Source organism: Temnothorax longispinosus, chromosome 2 (genome assembly GCF_030848805.1).
Source record: "Temnothorax longispinosus isolate EJ_2023e chromosome 2, Tlon_JGU_v1, whole genome shotgun sequence".
Taxonomy (NCBI): domain Eukaryota; kingdom Metazoa; phylum Arthropoda; class Insecta; order Hymenoptera; family Formicidae; genus Temnothorax; species Temnothorax longispinosus.
This window is the reverse complement of record NC_092359.1, coordinates 18320818-18338133: the sequence shown is the minus strand read 5'-3', so window position 1 is coordinate 18338133 and position 17316 is coordinate 18320818. Positions and strand designations below refer to the sequence as shown.

General features: G+C 43.8%; 2 protein-coding genes across 3 annotated transcripts in view; one reads left to right on the top strand and one right to left on the bottom strand.

Annotated features, from left to right (window-relative positions):
- LOC139807996 (atrial natriuretic peptide receptor 1) overlaps window positions 1-17316 on the bottom strand; it is a 65585-nt gene that overhangs the window by 41942 nt on the left and 6327 nt on the right. The window lies entirely within an intron of this gene.
- Window positions 7653-17316, top strand: part of LOC139807994 (uncharacterized) — a 47069-nt gene continuing 37405 nt past the window's right edge. Inside the window, exons 1-2 of the mRNA XM_071769556.1 lie at window positions 7653-7794; window positions 10252-10521. Of these exons, the coding sequence (XP_071625657.1) occupies window positions 10254-10521 (268 nt within the window). The 5' untranslated portion in view covers window positions 7653-7794; window positions 10252-10253. The remainder of the gene's footprint in view (window positions 7795-10251; window positions 10522-17316) is intronic.

Genomic DNA, 17316 nt, shown 5'->3' with positions numbered 1-17316 from the left:
GGAAATCGCGGAGGAATTCCGCGGTAGGTAGGTATAGTATAGGTACACGCGAGCGCGTAGGAGATTACCGGCGACGCTCCGTCTCGTACGAAACCGGCGAGGGAAAAAAATGACACGGGAAGAAATAAATCGCGGCATCGAGAGCACGCGAGAGCGTTGCACCCGATGCGCGCGAATCGATTTTGCACGTTTTTTTCCCTCCCGCCGAAGAATCGGGTTGATCCTTTTTTTTCCGTGTAACGCCCGACGTAACGCAGCTCGTCGGTGGACTGGAAATTACGGGATATTCGGTGCGCGCAATTAACGCCTGGCTCGCCCCTGTAATCACGCGATCGCGATAAATTTCGGTGCGCAACGAGCACGCCGACTCGTTTCGCGCCTCCCGTGTTTGCCCCCGCGCAAGACGGAAAGCTTATATGCAGATACACCCCGCGGGAGGGGATTCGTTCATTATCGGGTATTAATTAAAATCATCTGCTCTGATTAGCTCGCGAAATCGATGTCGTTAACGGCGCCCGTCGTTACTTTGTCGGCGAGAGCGGTGGTCCGCCTTCCGCTGCAATCAATTTCGCGGATGCGTCGCGGATGCAGCGGTCTCGCTGCAATAGTATTCCTTGCATGCGACATGCAGGTACGATCAACGTGCTACAAATTAATAATACAGATCACTGTCTCTTTATTCCCGGCGGAGAACCAAAATACCTTTTTCCCCGAGCGAGATTTTTTCTCTCGGCGCTATCTTCGTTCTCGCATATTTTTAATTTTCATCACCGGATACCGGGGTAATTCGATCTCGAATTAAAATTCAATTAAAGCGACGACACTCGCAAGTTCATTATTTCCGAGGAGAAGAACTTCGGAATCCCTTATCTCTCGAGGGATTTAGAGATTTATTATAGTGTCTGGAGTTTTTCGTTAAGCAAAAATAATTTCAATTTTTAGCATAAGGTAACGGGGGAGGGGGGAAGAGAAGCCGATGCTTTCTGACGTTCAGTATCGATTAATCGCAAGATATTCCGTCAAACTAAGGCACCGAATTGCAGTTGGAGAACGCAGGTGCGTAGACGCAAGTAAGTATTGGACGTAAGAGTTAAGGGGATGCGGCGCGCGAAGGAAGATCGAGCTTCTCGGAAGAGGAGAAAGGCGCAAAGGGGGGTTGCTATACTTCGGTTTCTGATGTTCTCAACACGGTTAGTAAGGGGCGCCGGTCAATACTAGCACCGCGCAGTATAACCAGGGCTGTAAAAAGCGCGTCCTACGCCCCGACTACTACTTCATCTTGTAAGCGACCGTTACTGCCGGGATATCTTAAGAAGTATGATATCGCGGGAGCTATGCTTAAGCCGAGAATCTCATCTGCAAAGTGAGATTGCCTGGAACATGCTCGGGGAAATTCAAGGAAAATTCAAGGCACGAATTTCTGCATTTCTTTCTTGGTAAACGACATAAAGAATAATTTTTAAATATTATTTTTTGGATCTATATAATCAGTGAAATTTATGTGTATGTGTACGAGTATATCACAATTGATACAACAATTATTATAAAATTCTTTTCGTAAAACTTTACGAGTTATACCGTGAACGATATAAAAAGACAACAAAACAATATGCCATACATTTGCGCTAACTATTACAAATTATAAATTATCATCTGCTTTCTGTTGTCACATTAAGAAGTAAGAGAACTGACTAAAAAAAGAGATTTATTAGAGAATCTACGTTGAAACGAATACAATTTCCTGCAAATACGAGTGCAAATAGTTGAAGCCTCAGAGCAATAAATTTTTATAAAATCTATGACTGAAAATATCTATTAATTTGCATGAGGTTTCGCATATTTGCAACACAACTTCGTATTACGGCATTGAGAATCGTGAGATGCAGTGCGGAATCGAAACTATTCGACGGATCGATGAATCGGCAACCGCGATCGCACGTCGCGGGGAACCTCTTAATCGTGAGTCGCGTCACATCGGTGTCAGAGCAGTGCGATGTATGCAAATGTATCGCGTTGGGATTCGTACAGACTCGGAGGAGGACGGATAGGGAGAGATAGCAGAAAAGCAGATGCAAACTGCATTCGTTCCGGAGATCTCCTCTCGTCCCTCGTTGCAGAATTGCAATCTCTTGCAAACCGCTATCGCTACCGTGTTGCTACCGTCCAAAAGTACAGTTAACCGGGTAGCACAGACGTAATTAGTAAAACGCATAGATTGCGCGTGTACGTGACCTGCACCGTCGCTCTTTTATCGCCTTTCGGCTCAAATATCGTTCACGTCGAGTCTTGATGGCTAATCAAAAAGGGATCGATAAATATTTAATTAATAATTATCATATTTAATTCGTGGATTTTCGTTCAAACGAGAGAATGTATAATTTCGACTAATTATATCATTGAATAAATTACAATGGGTTCGAAATTGTGAACAAGTGACAAGTACTACGTCGCAGATTCTCTTTTCAAGAGTCTCGACTCCGTCTCCAATTATTTTAGTTCGACAAACTTCGAAGAGCTAAGGGTAAACTTCCGCAATGCGTGCATAGATTATGTAATCTCATCGCCGCTCGAAGCGGGCCTTATTAAAGTATAGTTACGCTTGGTGCATCTCCGAATTTGGAGATGCTAATTTCGATCTCGTTCGCGTTCTCAATCTCACTCGCGTTCTCGATCTCGCGTACATAATGCGCGACTTACCGGATCATATTTCTGGGAAAAAGATTAAAGGTATATCTGTCGTAGTTCTATCTATAGGATAGAGTAAGAGCATGCTACCGATCGTACGACCCGATAAAAAATGTATCAATCCCCCTTTAAAGGCGCGACACGTGCTCAAGCGGCTGCGAGCATCGCGCGCGTATTACTCGAAACTTAAATGCTAAAGAGGAGTTTAATGGATGGCTTTAACATCAGAGGTCGACCATTCTCGAAATTGCATAAATTCAACTTTGCGTTTTAAGCAGGCGGCGAAAACGAGTTTTCCAATAAGCGCAGACGGCGACGCGTCGGAAGATACAATTGTCTCTGTTTTCTTTAGTAGCACATAAATTTTCCGCTTTAATAATACGTTCTTTTCTTAGTGAAAATGTCAAGCCGTGCGAAATATATATATATATATATATATATATATATATATATATATATACGTATATATATAATTATAGGACAGACAGACTAAAAATAATTAGCTTTTCTTCGATCGTGACACAAATAGATAAAAATCTCATTTCTCATTTAATGCCTCTATATATTTTTTAATTGCGCTCAATATATTGTTTTATTTGTGCATCCTGTTTCATATTTTTTATTTTTTATTTCCATTATTACGTAATTCCGCGCAGTCACACACGATACCATGCAAATTTAAATTAAACGTCACGCGGTTGCATTTCGTACATCACAGAATTGTATTGAAGAAGAACATAGCGCGAGATAATTGAAGAGCTATTAGATTCAATTATGCACGGTGGCTTCACTACGATCTCAGACATTGTCGTTATGTTAGAATGCCTTTGGCGAACCATGCGATGTTTCGGTCGCGTCGGGAAGTATTATGAACGTTCCTGAATAGATAGCATTAGTAGCGTAGTCACGTTTTCGTCCCTGCAAAGCTGCTCAAAAATTCCTGCGAGGCACTTAGACATTAGGTTTTGCTCGCACATCACGTCGAAAAAAATTTTCAGTTAGTAAATTATAAGTTATCTCGCGCTTGCGGGCGCAGATCAAATAAAAGAGGTCCTTTTACGAAAATTGCGTAAAATTGAAAATATATTACAGATACGAAGACACACTGAGATCAAAAGGAAATAGTTAATAGCGTTAGGAACTATTTGAGAAATTTAAATTAACTAGCGGAATCTTTGAGATAATTAAACAGGAAGAGACACGGAGCATGTAAAATCTGTATGTAAAATTATTCTCGTTGTTTAGCCTACTGACGTGTTATTACGGGCAATATTGCGGTATTATATCTTTACGAGTATTAGTAACGAGATGATGTTTTTTTGTTTCATCGCACACTCGAGCGCTTTTCAAAGCGTTGAAGTTGACGCGTGCGTGCCTGGTTCATTAAGAGATTCCGTCAGAGAATGCCTTTGGGTGCGAGAATTCCGGCGAGTCTCGAAGGATCGCACAATGTACGTTCCTCACCGCAATGCGACAAATGAGCATGACTGCGATAAATCGCCTTTTTATAACGGACTCATATCTCGCGTTTTCTCGTACCGTTATCGAACCGTCCCTTGATATTTAACTGCCGTCGTTTCTGCACACCCATGATCGCCGACCTGCTCGCGATAAACAACCGTGCGCCATTAAGGCTGGAGCATTAAACTTGCATCGGACGAGAGAACTTGTCTCCTTTCGAAATCGATACTGCACCGTCACGTAGAGAATCATGGATCTGTCGATGTTACACGTTCGATACGCTATTTAGCGAACTCGGGTGTATCGCAAAATTTTTCATTAGTTAACCAACGCGAACGTGTGATTAATTATCGCAGGTTACGACTCGCTTTTACTCATCGTTCATCCACGATCTGCTCCGATTTCTATCGACACATTTACGACGTGCTACCTGAACGGTAATTTATCGGGAAGCGAAATCTAGAATTCGGAACACGCGGCACTCATCGGACGAAAGGAGATCAGGGGACAAGAAGCGTGAACGTGAAGGCAATAATTTTTAAATTTAATATTATAATATGAGAGAAACGCAGAGACAAAGTTTGAGAAGTGATACTTTTCTTCTTCGCACGAGCTCTTATCGACGTCCGGGTTCAGGGCGGCGCGAGTCTCGCTCGTGAAAAGCGGAACTCACGAATCCGCTTACCGAAGTTTCGCCCGTGCGGCAGCAACACTTTCCAGATACATTATTCTGGCTGTCGTATGGAGTCAGGAGGAAGGAAATTCTTCGAATACGAGAATGGCAGCCCCGACTCACCCCTTCCGTCGATTTTCTCTATACTTTTCCCGCATCCCGACAGTCACCATCTTGTCACCCGGCACATACTAACACAAAGAATATCGACTTTCTGCTATGTTTCTGACAGATAGAAAGAGAGAGAGAAAGAAAAAGAAATTGTTTAAAAAGGATATATAGATACAGATAAGTTTTAACTTTCGTTATCCTGCTTCAATATAAAACGATATGAGTCTTAATCTTGTTCTTTTTAGATTAGATTTATATGTTGCTTTCATTTTATTTCCGAAAATGTTTATGGGATTCGTTTACGACATGTGTAAATGTATATAGGTGTATATGATGTGTAAATATGTGAGAGGATCCGCAGCGTATTGAGCTCAGGTCCGTGGGTTCGCTAAGCCCAAATGACTGTGTGGATCAGTCATCCCTGCGGGGAAAGAGATATTTCTTCTGGAACCGATAAATTCGTGAATTTAACCAGCATCAGGCGGGCGAACGAGTGATCCCATTTATATCCATAAAAATATAGAAAAAAAGTTAGATAAATAAAGTCATAAATATCTCATAAAACCATTGAGTCATTGATATTGCGACAAACTTTCGAAAGAAATTTATTTATAGTTTAAGATTTTTATTAGAAATATTGATTTATTAATATGATTGTCTATGATACTAGATATTTATAATTATTTATGTAATAAAATAATATCTTAATGACCATATAAGGTAACAAAATCAGAAAGTATGTGTGTAGGTTTTAAAAATAGATTGTTTATCCTACATTTTTTATCCTTAATACATAATAGGCGTACATTTACATTTCCCACTATTGTTGTACGTTGCATTTAGTCATACTTCATGTTCCCCTCGTTGTACAGCTTGCAAAAGGTGCCACGTTGATTGATAAATTACTAGCTTTACGAAAGCAAAATGGCTGAAACTAAAAACCTGTTTTTGTCCGAGAATCTATTGAGGTAATGCATCACCCAGTTTCCACTTGTCATTAAGTGCATTCGTTCTGTTAGATGCCATCCCCCGCAATCGAGCAAGGTCACGCCAGTTTGGCCATGTAACGATCATTTCAGCTAATTTCGTAACTCATCAACTAATAGAATTGCATTCAGGAATATAAATATCTGGTATTAGACGCAATAATTCAGTTTGTACAAATCCCGGCGGAATCTGCGGAGGATAATCGCGGGATAATCTTATTCAGCCGCGTTCTAATCGTGAATACGGAACCAAAACGACGACCGCTAATTGCCCCTATCTATCACTCGCCCCTAACTCCATTACCATCATGCTAAGCCAACTTTCAAGGCGTTACAATATCCGCGAATATTACAATGCCGGGCACGCCCGGTTCGTCGATTGATCCTCGCCGGCATGTCATCCCCAACGTGCGAGTCGGCCGATTCCGTGCGTGTGTGTACCGAGCGCACGTAGGTCCCGATCCTCGTTATCTCTATCCTTCTCGGCGGGCGACCTCCGTCGAAGGTGGAAAACCCAGCTCTTACGATCGCTTCGGGGATACTCCGATCTGACGGTCGTTACGTCATTTCCGTTACGTCTAGCCCTTTCGCCGGTTTCTACCGGCGAATTCGACGGTCGTGTGTATTCCTTCCCTCCAGGGCCTCCTCGCGCGACGGCCTCCCCCTCGCTACTCGGTTCGTGCGACACCCAGACAAACTCCGGTCACGTACAATATACCCAGAAGCGTTCTATACGTGGTGATCGTCCCTGACGGCGTATAGACCGGCGCGACGACGGCAACGGCGGTAGGCCCGGCTGCGCGGACGACCAATCGCGCCGCACGACTAGTGGGGATGTCGGTAGGTGCGTCGCGACAGGGGGGGTGAGAGGGTTCTCCACCGCCACCGTCACCGCCGCCGCCGCCGCCGCCGTCGACGCAGGGGGCCGCAGCGCCGCGAGTTCTCCCGTCAGAGAGCCGGCAGCCCGCAACGCGAGTGTTGCTGCCGAGCTTTGATAACCGAGAGGCCGCACAGTGAGAATCGTCGTCGTCGCCCTCGCTCTCGTCGCCGTCGCCGTCGACAGCGGGGAACAGCCCGTCGAGAGGAGAGGAGGATTTCGCGTCCGTACGACGTGCCGACGTGCACCTTCGACGGAGAGGCTTCCGCATCGGGCAACGAAACGTCGTTTCAACCGTCGTCGGAACCCGTCCGTCGATCTCCCTACGCCGGTTTTCGCGTAGTTCTCTCTTTCCCCCGGTCACTCCTCTCTCTCGTTCGGTCTCTCGCTCGCCCCGTCCGCTCGCAACCCCGTCGTCTTCGCGACGCCCAGCGTCGTGGCACCGCCGTGTACTCGCTCCGGCACACAGAGACACGTATAACGTTAAACGTACGTCATTGTGCTACACACGAGTTGCCTGTCATTCCTCACCGCTCTCTTCTTTCCGTTCTACCTGTGACTGTCTTCTTTTCCCCTGTCCTATTTCTATCCATCGTCCTATACTCTCTCCTTGCCCGTTACTTCTCTCTACGTTACCCCACCGCTCGCTTTAATTCATCCGTTCTCAATCGCTCCGATCTCTGCGTCCGTACAGTACTTTTCGCGGTGCGTGAAGGGAACGAGAGAGGTGTGCCCCCTGCTCCATCTCCCATCGGGGTCTCGAGAAAGCGGACGAAGGGACGAACAGCTCGGAGACGGACAGTCTCTGACGTACGCGTGACTCTCTCCTTTCCTCCGAAGGACGTCCCGTCAGTCAAGGGCGATCGTCATTGCTCGCCTATTACCGCGACCGGTAGCCAGCCCTCCAGGATACTTCCGGAATCTGGAATCCAGTCGTCGAGGCTACTCCGGCTCGTGGTACCCAGGAATATTGCTGGGGAGGGAGTGTAACGAGTAACCAGGTGAGTGCGCTACTACTATTGGAAACTTGGTCGAGGGCTCGCCAGGCTCTCGAACCGATCGAAATCCGTTACGTGTCGGCGACCCACCATTTAATCGGGTCACGGCGGCACCGACAGCGGACGGACGGACGGACGGACGGACGGATAGACGGTTGCGGTGTATGCAACTCTGACGAAATTCGCGCTGACGATTTCCTCGCCTGCCATATGACGTATGGATTTTATCGGTCGGCACACCGCCGCCGTCGCCGCCGCTGCCGTCAGGCGCCTCGCGAGAGGGGGCGATCTGTTACTAAGGGGTTGCACTGCAGTGCACGGAACGTGGTGGGGTGGTCTCGTCCTGAGAGTTTCGCCGGGATGCCATCGACTCTTGTTCGCCGGTCATCTTTATCACTTTCAGTAATAGAATATCGTAATTCGATCTTCTCCGATCGTTTCGTTAGAGATAAGCGAATAGAAAGACAGGGAACTTGTCGAGAGTGCTATCCATCAATGTCTAACAGCAGATATCGTCCCCCCCCGTGACCGGCCGTCGTACGTTTCGTGCAGATCGATCGCGATTCGGTCGGCTGTTCCCCTCGTTGGACTCCAGTCGAATTTGGATCAATGATCTAAGGACTGTGTGCGGGACACCCGGCATCATGCCTGTCCTGCGCATTGCGCCCGGCAGGATATGATAGCGCCGCACGGAGGGCTCGTGTAAATCCTGCGCAATGCCGGCTTCGTCGACGTGCGTGCGTGCGGTGCGACCACGGCGCCGACTCGTCGAGAGGGTAGCAATCTCCTCGGGATCGTTCCCCGACGATCCTCAGCTGCGCGATCGGCCGCGATCGCCAAGCGTTGGAAATTCCGCGAATTCCACGGTGAAAATGCGCGAGGCTTCTCGGACTCCCCCCCTTTTCCCGGAAAACCGATTTCCCTTTCGACGGACAAAGCTCGACCTCTCGTAGGGTTTCGACGGGAATCTCATCGACGTTCGGCTTATATTGTTAGCTGCGGAAAAGTGCGCAGGGCCGCGCTCTGGTGTGCAGCCTTTGCCTTGAGATCTTCGACCGATTGGGCGACCGGCTAGTATAACACTCCATTTCCACTCGAATTCTCGTACGTATAGATATCTCCAAATTTAGGACGACGTGACATAGATTCTTATGAAAATTGTTGTAGATGTCAGATGAATCAACTATTCGAATCTCGTTTAGAAGTAAATTCCGAGAATTATTCTTGTCGAGAATTGTTTAAAAGTTTCTACTAACAATAAGCATTGTTGCGGATTTCTAGAGATTGACTTGAGTGGAATCAGTGTCTCCTTCTAAAATTTGTAAGTCGCGCAGGTTTGCAAAACGGCCGAGATCGCTTAATGAATTCCCCATTGTCTCGTCGCGACTTTCGCCGGGGAAGTTCGCCGAGAGTTTTCAACGATTGATCGTCCATCGTAAAGTTTCCCCCCCGGTGTGTACGTTCGTCGACCATAAAGCGATTATTAAAGGGTAATATCTCGAGACTATGCCGTTTGTACGGAGAAGGAATTGCGGCCGCGTTTCGATTTGAGGAAGAGGAGCAAGGCAGGAGGCAGAGCGGCGCTTTGTGTACCGCCAACCCCCTCGGCGTTATACGCTTCTCCTCGACCCTTGCCACTTCTATTTCGGCCCCGAGTCCGTTTCATCTCTCATCTCTCGTGCGGCGCGCGGCGCGGCGGTGCAGATGGAGCATCCGCATGAGCCATTTGTCGGACAGAACGGTATACGATGGCGCGACAGAAGTAGATTTAACGAATAATATGAGGCAGAGCGATAGCGGGAACATGAATCGTTCGGCTGGGAGCTTTCGTTCTTTGTCGTGGGCTGACCGCGTTGGACGCGTTAATTGCAATTAGCACCATGCGTGTAGCGTACTACACTAATAAAGAGTAGTCGTAGCCGTGATAACGTTAAGCCGGCGCTTTGCCTTAACGAGATATGAAATTTTACTTTCACGAAGATATTAAAGTTACTTTTTATTTTGTAATTCCTTCACGCGGAGCTCACCGTGATAACGTAATTTTCCTTCCGCTTATGCTAAGTATTACGATCTTGGTTATTTAAGATTTAAAAGCCGAGTACATCGCGTCAGTGATTGAAGGCTTAATGGTCCCCCGTCATGAAAAGAAGACTAAGTAGCGGCGCTTAAAAGACTGATTAGATTTAAATGAGAAAGTAGCGAAACAGTTTAATGGTTGAATAACTTCTCGCTTAATTTGTCAGCGATCAGCAGACTATTATTGTCATGTCGCGTGTTCAAAAGTTCTGTTAAGATTGTCATATCTAAATTTATTTCTAATTAAAAAAAATTCTTATAAAATCAATCATTGGTCCGCCGTTGATGAAAGACACGTCGGTTAATAAATAGCGTGCAGAAAATTAATACAGAAAAAGGATTATTTTACTCGAAAAATCTATATATGATAATATAATGTTGCAGCAATGAGTACCATGGACCCCACCGGGGAGGGTGGAGGAGGGGGAGGAGGAGGGGAGAGTGCCACGACGACAAATGTCGAGCAGACTGCATCCCCGAGCACGCCGATCGCCGGCACCACCGTGCCGGTGGTGCAGGCGGCCGTTCAACAGCAACAGCAACCGCAACAACATCCGCCGCCGTCGCCCCTGAGCGGTTGCTACCTTCTGGTGGTGCTTCCTGAGCCTCACACCGCACAACACAAGGACCTCATCCTGAACCGCCTCGCGAAAGGTGAGATCTCGCTTGTTTCATGAGATCGAGTTTCGCAACTGCCGTAAATGCTTTTTGCTATCATTAGTAACAGAAAAAGATATGAGTTACACAGTGCGGGGACATATAATGGAAAAGACCCCCTTTACCTCTCTGTGTGGAAAGGACGGCGAGTCCCACGCGTGATCCTTACGCGTTATCAGAACGGCACGCATTAATCCACATATATGCGTACGATTATAGCTGATACACGTGTTCATTGTCATAATTATTATATCCGCGTGAGAATATCGAAGTCTGATCACGTATCGGACACAACAGTCCACTGTAACATGGCATGCTGAGCTTGACTGATTGTGAGAGTGCACCTTACAATTGCCGTTCGCGATTATAATCCTCCGTTTCGGCGGTCGTATCGCGACGTCGCGTTTCCGGGTTAAGATCGCACATATCCGTCATATTGCTCGTTTCCTGGACGCCTGCACGACTGTGCCTGTCTCTAACGGTGCTCGCGTCCTCTTCCGATTACATTCCTTCCGAGTTATCGGACAGACTCGAGTTGACGGACGGATAGTTGCTAGGCGGACGGTAAAACGGACACACGCATTCTTATTCTCATTCTCTCTCTCTCTCTCTTGCGCGAGAAGGCAATCGACATCGCGCGTTTACTCCTAATCGTCTACATGCTCGATATCGCGAGTCGCTAATTCATCCGCGTTCTATCTATGTTTTCCCCACAGGCGCGCATGAAGACCGGCGGCGCCGGTAAAGCTTCTTTCAATCGCGCGAGAAAGGTTCGTAAATGGTATTAATACTATGATATTAATTGGCTTTTATGGCGAACATTTGTTCGCTTCGTAATCATGCGGCAGTAATGCACTTCGAATGATCGATACGGTAGAATTTCGTTTTTTCCCACTCGCATCGAGCAAAACGCAATGTTTTACGTCGAGAGAAGTCGTTTATTTTCATAAAAACGCCTACAACCTACGTAATTTCGAGGAAAAGACGCTTATAAAATGTCCTTTTTATACATTCTTATATTTATAGCAAAAATATGTTTTCTACAATAACAATTTTTCCGAGCGTTCTCTCGGAAATAAGAGGGGACAATATTATGTATCTTAATCGGCTTGACCGATATTGCCATTATCGTCACGAAATTGTCGTTACAATCGCTATATGCGAATATGTGCTTGGAGTTCATCATTAGCGATGCCAACGTGGTCCACATATTTAATTAGAAGCAGTAAAAAGGAAGCATAAAAGGATCAATAAAAAGAAATGTATCCATGCTCTATGTCTTCGTGATAAAGATGAGTGCAGGATGTTCTGGAATTTCAATGAGATGGATTTCATAATGATCAAAGGATCAGTTAATAAAAGACTTATTATATCGATATTACATATATGAGTCTTTTATTATATTACGTGTTAATTCATTAATTAGGATCTTTAGTTCCCCAGAACATCACTTAAGTATTTCTGTTCATGCACGTCTTAATGTGCTGATACAACACGTTCCGCAGTTGGGATAACGGAATTCCGTAATATATTGCCTTTTTCCGGAGTAAGGACAAAATTAATATACCAACACTGCGTTTTTTAAAGAGAGGAGGGGAAAGAGAGAGAGAGGGAAGCCGACGCACGGAGCCCGTATTCGTGTTTTCCGCATTGCGCCAGCGATGATTTTTAACGTCGCGCTCGTCAACTTCTCGTTTAACGTTTATCTGCTGATTTTTCAATCCTTTTGCGCGCAAATTCTATAGTCCTCCTCATCCGTGGTCGTTTGCATTTGCGACGATGATTTCGCGAAATGTCGTCTGATAATAGCGCCGCTGTGTATACGTATGTGTACGTGCGCGCCGTAACTTGTGACGTTAATAGCAAACTACATTCATGCATCCTACATTTAACCTACTGCGATTAAATATTACATACTCCGATTATGTATTAAAATGTTCCATTCTATAAGCATAAAGTGCGCGGTTTATCGTTGTTCCGTAAATATATATGAATAACAAACGGAGAAACTGTGTACGGAGTTTAACGTTAGCACTAACGTCACTTCCAAACCTTGCAATACATAACTATTAGATTTATTCATTCTAATTCTGTATCTAATTCTATAAATTAATTATTAAATTATTATTCTTATAATAATGATCATTATTGCCACATCCAGAAATATCTACTTCTGTTCCTGTCTTCTTCGAATCCTTCCAATTTCTTCATGTCTCGAAGTTGGCACATACATCTTCAAGATTACTTGTACAGTCGCGGACGATCATCAAGATTCGCTTTACTTTAGACTTACGCGGGAAAATAGCCGCGCGCAAAAACATTCCCCCGCGCTTCGAGCTTCGGCACGGTTTGCTCTTTTCTTCGCTAAGAAGTGCAGGAGCTCTTCGTGGTTCGTGCAGACCTCCGTGTGGACCTCCTCTCCTTCTTCGCGTAAATTTAGCGGTAGATTTCGAGCCTGCGAGACATTTGCCGCGCCATTTGCCGCATGTTGCGGGCGTTACCGCGTGCTCGCGGCTTCGCCGAGTCCTTAAATACACTCAAAAACGCGCGCGCACGCTCTTACGAATCCTCTGGTTCAAGCTCGTTGAGATCTCGTCGCGCGAGCATATTTCTAATTTGTTTTCTTACTAACCTACGTTTATCTATTGCGAGTTTTCTCGCTCCTTGACGAGATTTTAATTGCACGTTCAAGGAGCTTTGCGGGCACAAAGGCGAGTACGAATTTACGCAAGCTCGAACTTTTACCTTTACGGATTTATACCGCTTACGAATTTAATGATTCGGAGTAACATACCGTAAAACAAGGCTTTTGCAGTCGCTACCGCTTTACGATGTCCTTATGGGTTGTTCCGTTTCTTCGGCAAAGGCCTGAAGGTCCTGAGGATCCGTTTTCGATGAAGGAGGAAAATTTTGTACGCCCCAGCGAGCCTTTCAAAGGCAAATTGCGACCGTTTTTGCGCGCTCACAAAGTTCGCGGATCGCAGGAATATATCGCGGGATATATAGCGTGACACAGCGCGGTATTAGATCGCGTTAGGAACGGCGTGGCTTTTTGAAAGGGATATTTTCCGTCCGGTATTATCCTTTGCGACGCGTATTCCATTTAGTCCCGGCCGCTATTGAGCGTGAATCACAAGGTCCACGTGTCGTGCATGCGGAAATAATAATAGCAATTTATTTTCAACGGACAAACGGTTCGCCTGCAGTCTGAAAGGACCTTCTCGCTCGTCCGATGATTCAGTACTCGTATTAAAAAAATGTTATAAATGTGAATAATAAGAAGATAATTCTATGCAAATCCTACACAGCTTTCCACGGCTTTCCATTGTTCTCTTTTTAATTAAATTCTACTAAATATCTCTTCGATTGCGATATCAAGGGTTAAACGTAATACATTTACCGTACCTGCTGCATGTGCACCCTGTTGATATTTTTATACTTTGTTGATAGCGTGATGCTACACATTCGTTCTATTTATAGTTAATAAATGGCCATGTTTACGGGACTATCTATCGGAAGGGTATCGACAGATTCTGACGAGTATATACCAATAATTTTACCAACCCCTCATTATCGCGATTTAAAAGACGTCACATATCACGATTTAACATATATAACCAAATTTTTTAGTAGAGCAATGAATTTCCTTGATAAAATAATTGTTTTTAAATAATAAAAATATTATTTAAACATGAGTGCTCCTCTAATAAAAGTTAGTATTACGACATTTCTATGATATCTATATACGCAGGTCGTCTTAGAATCTCGAAAAATTTTTTTATTTCTTGATTTTATCTAATTCCGAGATATCCCATACGATTAAACGAGAGATAATCGCGATTTTCTACACGCATACGTTATATGTTAAGCCATATATTCTGTCTCTCAGAGTATCGCGTTCTCGCGGGATCTTCTCGATCGATCCTTGTTCATACTTGCGCACAAAAGTGCGCACACGTGTGCACACCACCTCGCGTTGTACGTCTATTCTCTGCTCCACGGACGGGGGTTATAGGCCTTAAATGTCTGTTTGTATTTATAGAGCTACGACATGCATTTCGGGGAACCTCTCCTTTCGCCGATCTTCGAGGACGATATGCGGCCCCCTGATGTCGCGTTGCCTCTTAGTCAGTCTCTTTCTTCGCGAGCAAGAATTCGTTCTATGAACAAATCAAGAGACGCCACGGCGTTCCCTTATATTCTTTCTTATCGCTCCTCAGATCGGCATTAGTCATGGCGGATAGCAGAAATAGATATCAGACTGTGCTCAAAATAAAGCGATAAAACGCACTTTTGCTTTTCTATTGAGATATACCTACTCACAATCAGTTTTCATGTATTTTTCTTATACAATTCTGATATTCTTAAAATTTGTTGAAAAGGAAAATACAAATATTTCTATATACGCCTTTTGATACCAGAAGTCATCCTGCGCTTACCTAAATTTTATAAAAACTTCGACGATAATTTTACGCATGGATACACATAAATATCTAATGAACAAAATGTTTATTAGTTACCACTACCGCTAATTGCGATCTAAATCTGGATTGCCTTGAATTTGTTGATACTGAAAATGGGCAAGAACGTGTCCTCGAAGCCGTTGACCATATCGTTATGAAGGCTCAGCGTTATGCACGATTTCTTTTAGCGACGGCTTTTTCTCTGGCTATTGATATAGTTTTATATATAACCTGGCATATATCAATCGCAAAAAAGTCCATTAACAAAGCAGTCGTGAAGATTACGCAAATTAATAATGAATTTTCTTACGTAAGCATCTCATCTTAATAAAAAATTTACTTTAATATAATATAAAAGGCAAAAAGTGATTCACAGACCACATGTGTATGTATGCTATTCTCTCTGTTTCCTACACATTTGTAATTTTCTAACAGAAATATATTTATCCGTGTTAAAAAGCTATTCTTTCTGCAACGGAGGCTATATCCTTCGTCGAGCAAGCGCGCGCTGAATTCAATTATAATTTCGCCAATCGATGGCGAATTCGTTATTTATGACGATAGCAATGCGAATTGAGGGGTCCGAATATTTCGTGGAACTTCACGATTGTGTCACGCGAAACTTCGCACGCACGCACGCAACTCGTCTCTATGTCGTGCGTGACGCACGTCGCGTCACTGAGGTGCATATTTTATTAGGGAATTAGTATCTATTATGAACGTCAAATGAATACACATATGGTGATAGCTCACCATAAATATAAAAATACGGTCAATCCTCTCGGGTATAAGATAATATTGATAAAATTTAGGCGGTAGACTCATGCACAGATGAGCTCCACTTATTGTTAGAACCGTGATACGTATGAGATATGCTTTTTTGAAATTGAGTTCGCGGAAAAATCGCAGTTTCGATCGCCCCGACACCGATTTAGCCGGGGTGAATATACGGACTACGGAGTGTATTTTTTGCACATCAATCGCGCACGATCAATCGCGTATTTTCGTTGTAGATATAGATTCGGGTCGACGCCTTTAAGTATCTATGTAATTACCGGTGTATCTATATACCGAAAGTTCGAACGCCGCGCCGATTGATCGCGTGTGTGGTGACGAGCACATGCATGCAAGTGTACACACGCAAACAAGTATCCCGGCCCGTACGACTCTTGTATGTGTTACATAGCACTCGACAATGTTTGAATTATCGGCCTTCTGAAATAGAGTGATCGGTCATGTATCTATATAGCGCATCGCCGCAGCGATTCGGTAAATACCTATCCCTTAACGAATGTGTCCCTCGAACTGCAAATCAAAACTTGCCGTTCGCAAACGTTTTAATTAAAAGCTCATGAGGTTCTACGTAAATATTAACGTTTACGAGTTTATCTGGGAATCACATGCGTATGTATAGAAGATATATTGATTCGGAGGGAGCCCTCGACATATGGATATGAAACAATGCGAAATTAGTTTCAGTCGTGTACTGTTCTTAGCTAAATTGCTTGGCTTACAGTATATTATGTAAATAGTTTCCGTAATAATAATAATTTCTACACTTAATTACGTACATTGCGCTTATGTAATAAATAAGTTACACGTGCTATTATGTTAGGTAAAGTTAATGGATTTTCTTATCATCTATATATGGAATTACGAAATAAACTTAATAAAACAATAAGTTGCTAAAATTATAATATACAGAAGAGAGGACATAATTTTGTTACACATCGCGAAAAAATAAATCCATATTTATTCTGAAATCACGATAAGCGCACAATTAAATTGTAAAACTTTTTTTCGCTACTGTGTGAAATATCCTACAATTGCCGGTGCAATTTTTAATTCCTATTTTGGGCTTCATAAATATTTTCGTATATTTTTAAATCTCGTTTTAAATACAATTTATTTCCGACAGCAAAGTACCGTTAGGAAAATCGATGCTATGTGGCTTCTGTACTATAAATGTGTTGAATCATGTATACTAATCAGCGTAATCGAATATAATTTGCTCATGCACTGTACAGTCATTTCGTGCACGATAAACTGGGCGTTCGCGAAATTAAAGGAATTTTTAACGACATTCATAAATAGCGCGTTAAGAGTCTCTCTCTATTAAAGAGATTATTTTACATGCAATTAATACTTTCCATATGATATATTTGCGATATTAAAGTTAACGCGAAGGATTAACGATATGAACTGGAGAAAGAAGAACTCGAATTATTCACCGTCATCGAAACTCGTAGAATTAACGTGCCAGATAAATTTCAACAATAGTTGGAACTTTGCGTGAAGTTTGCGCGCTATTAATGGAAAACGAAATTAG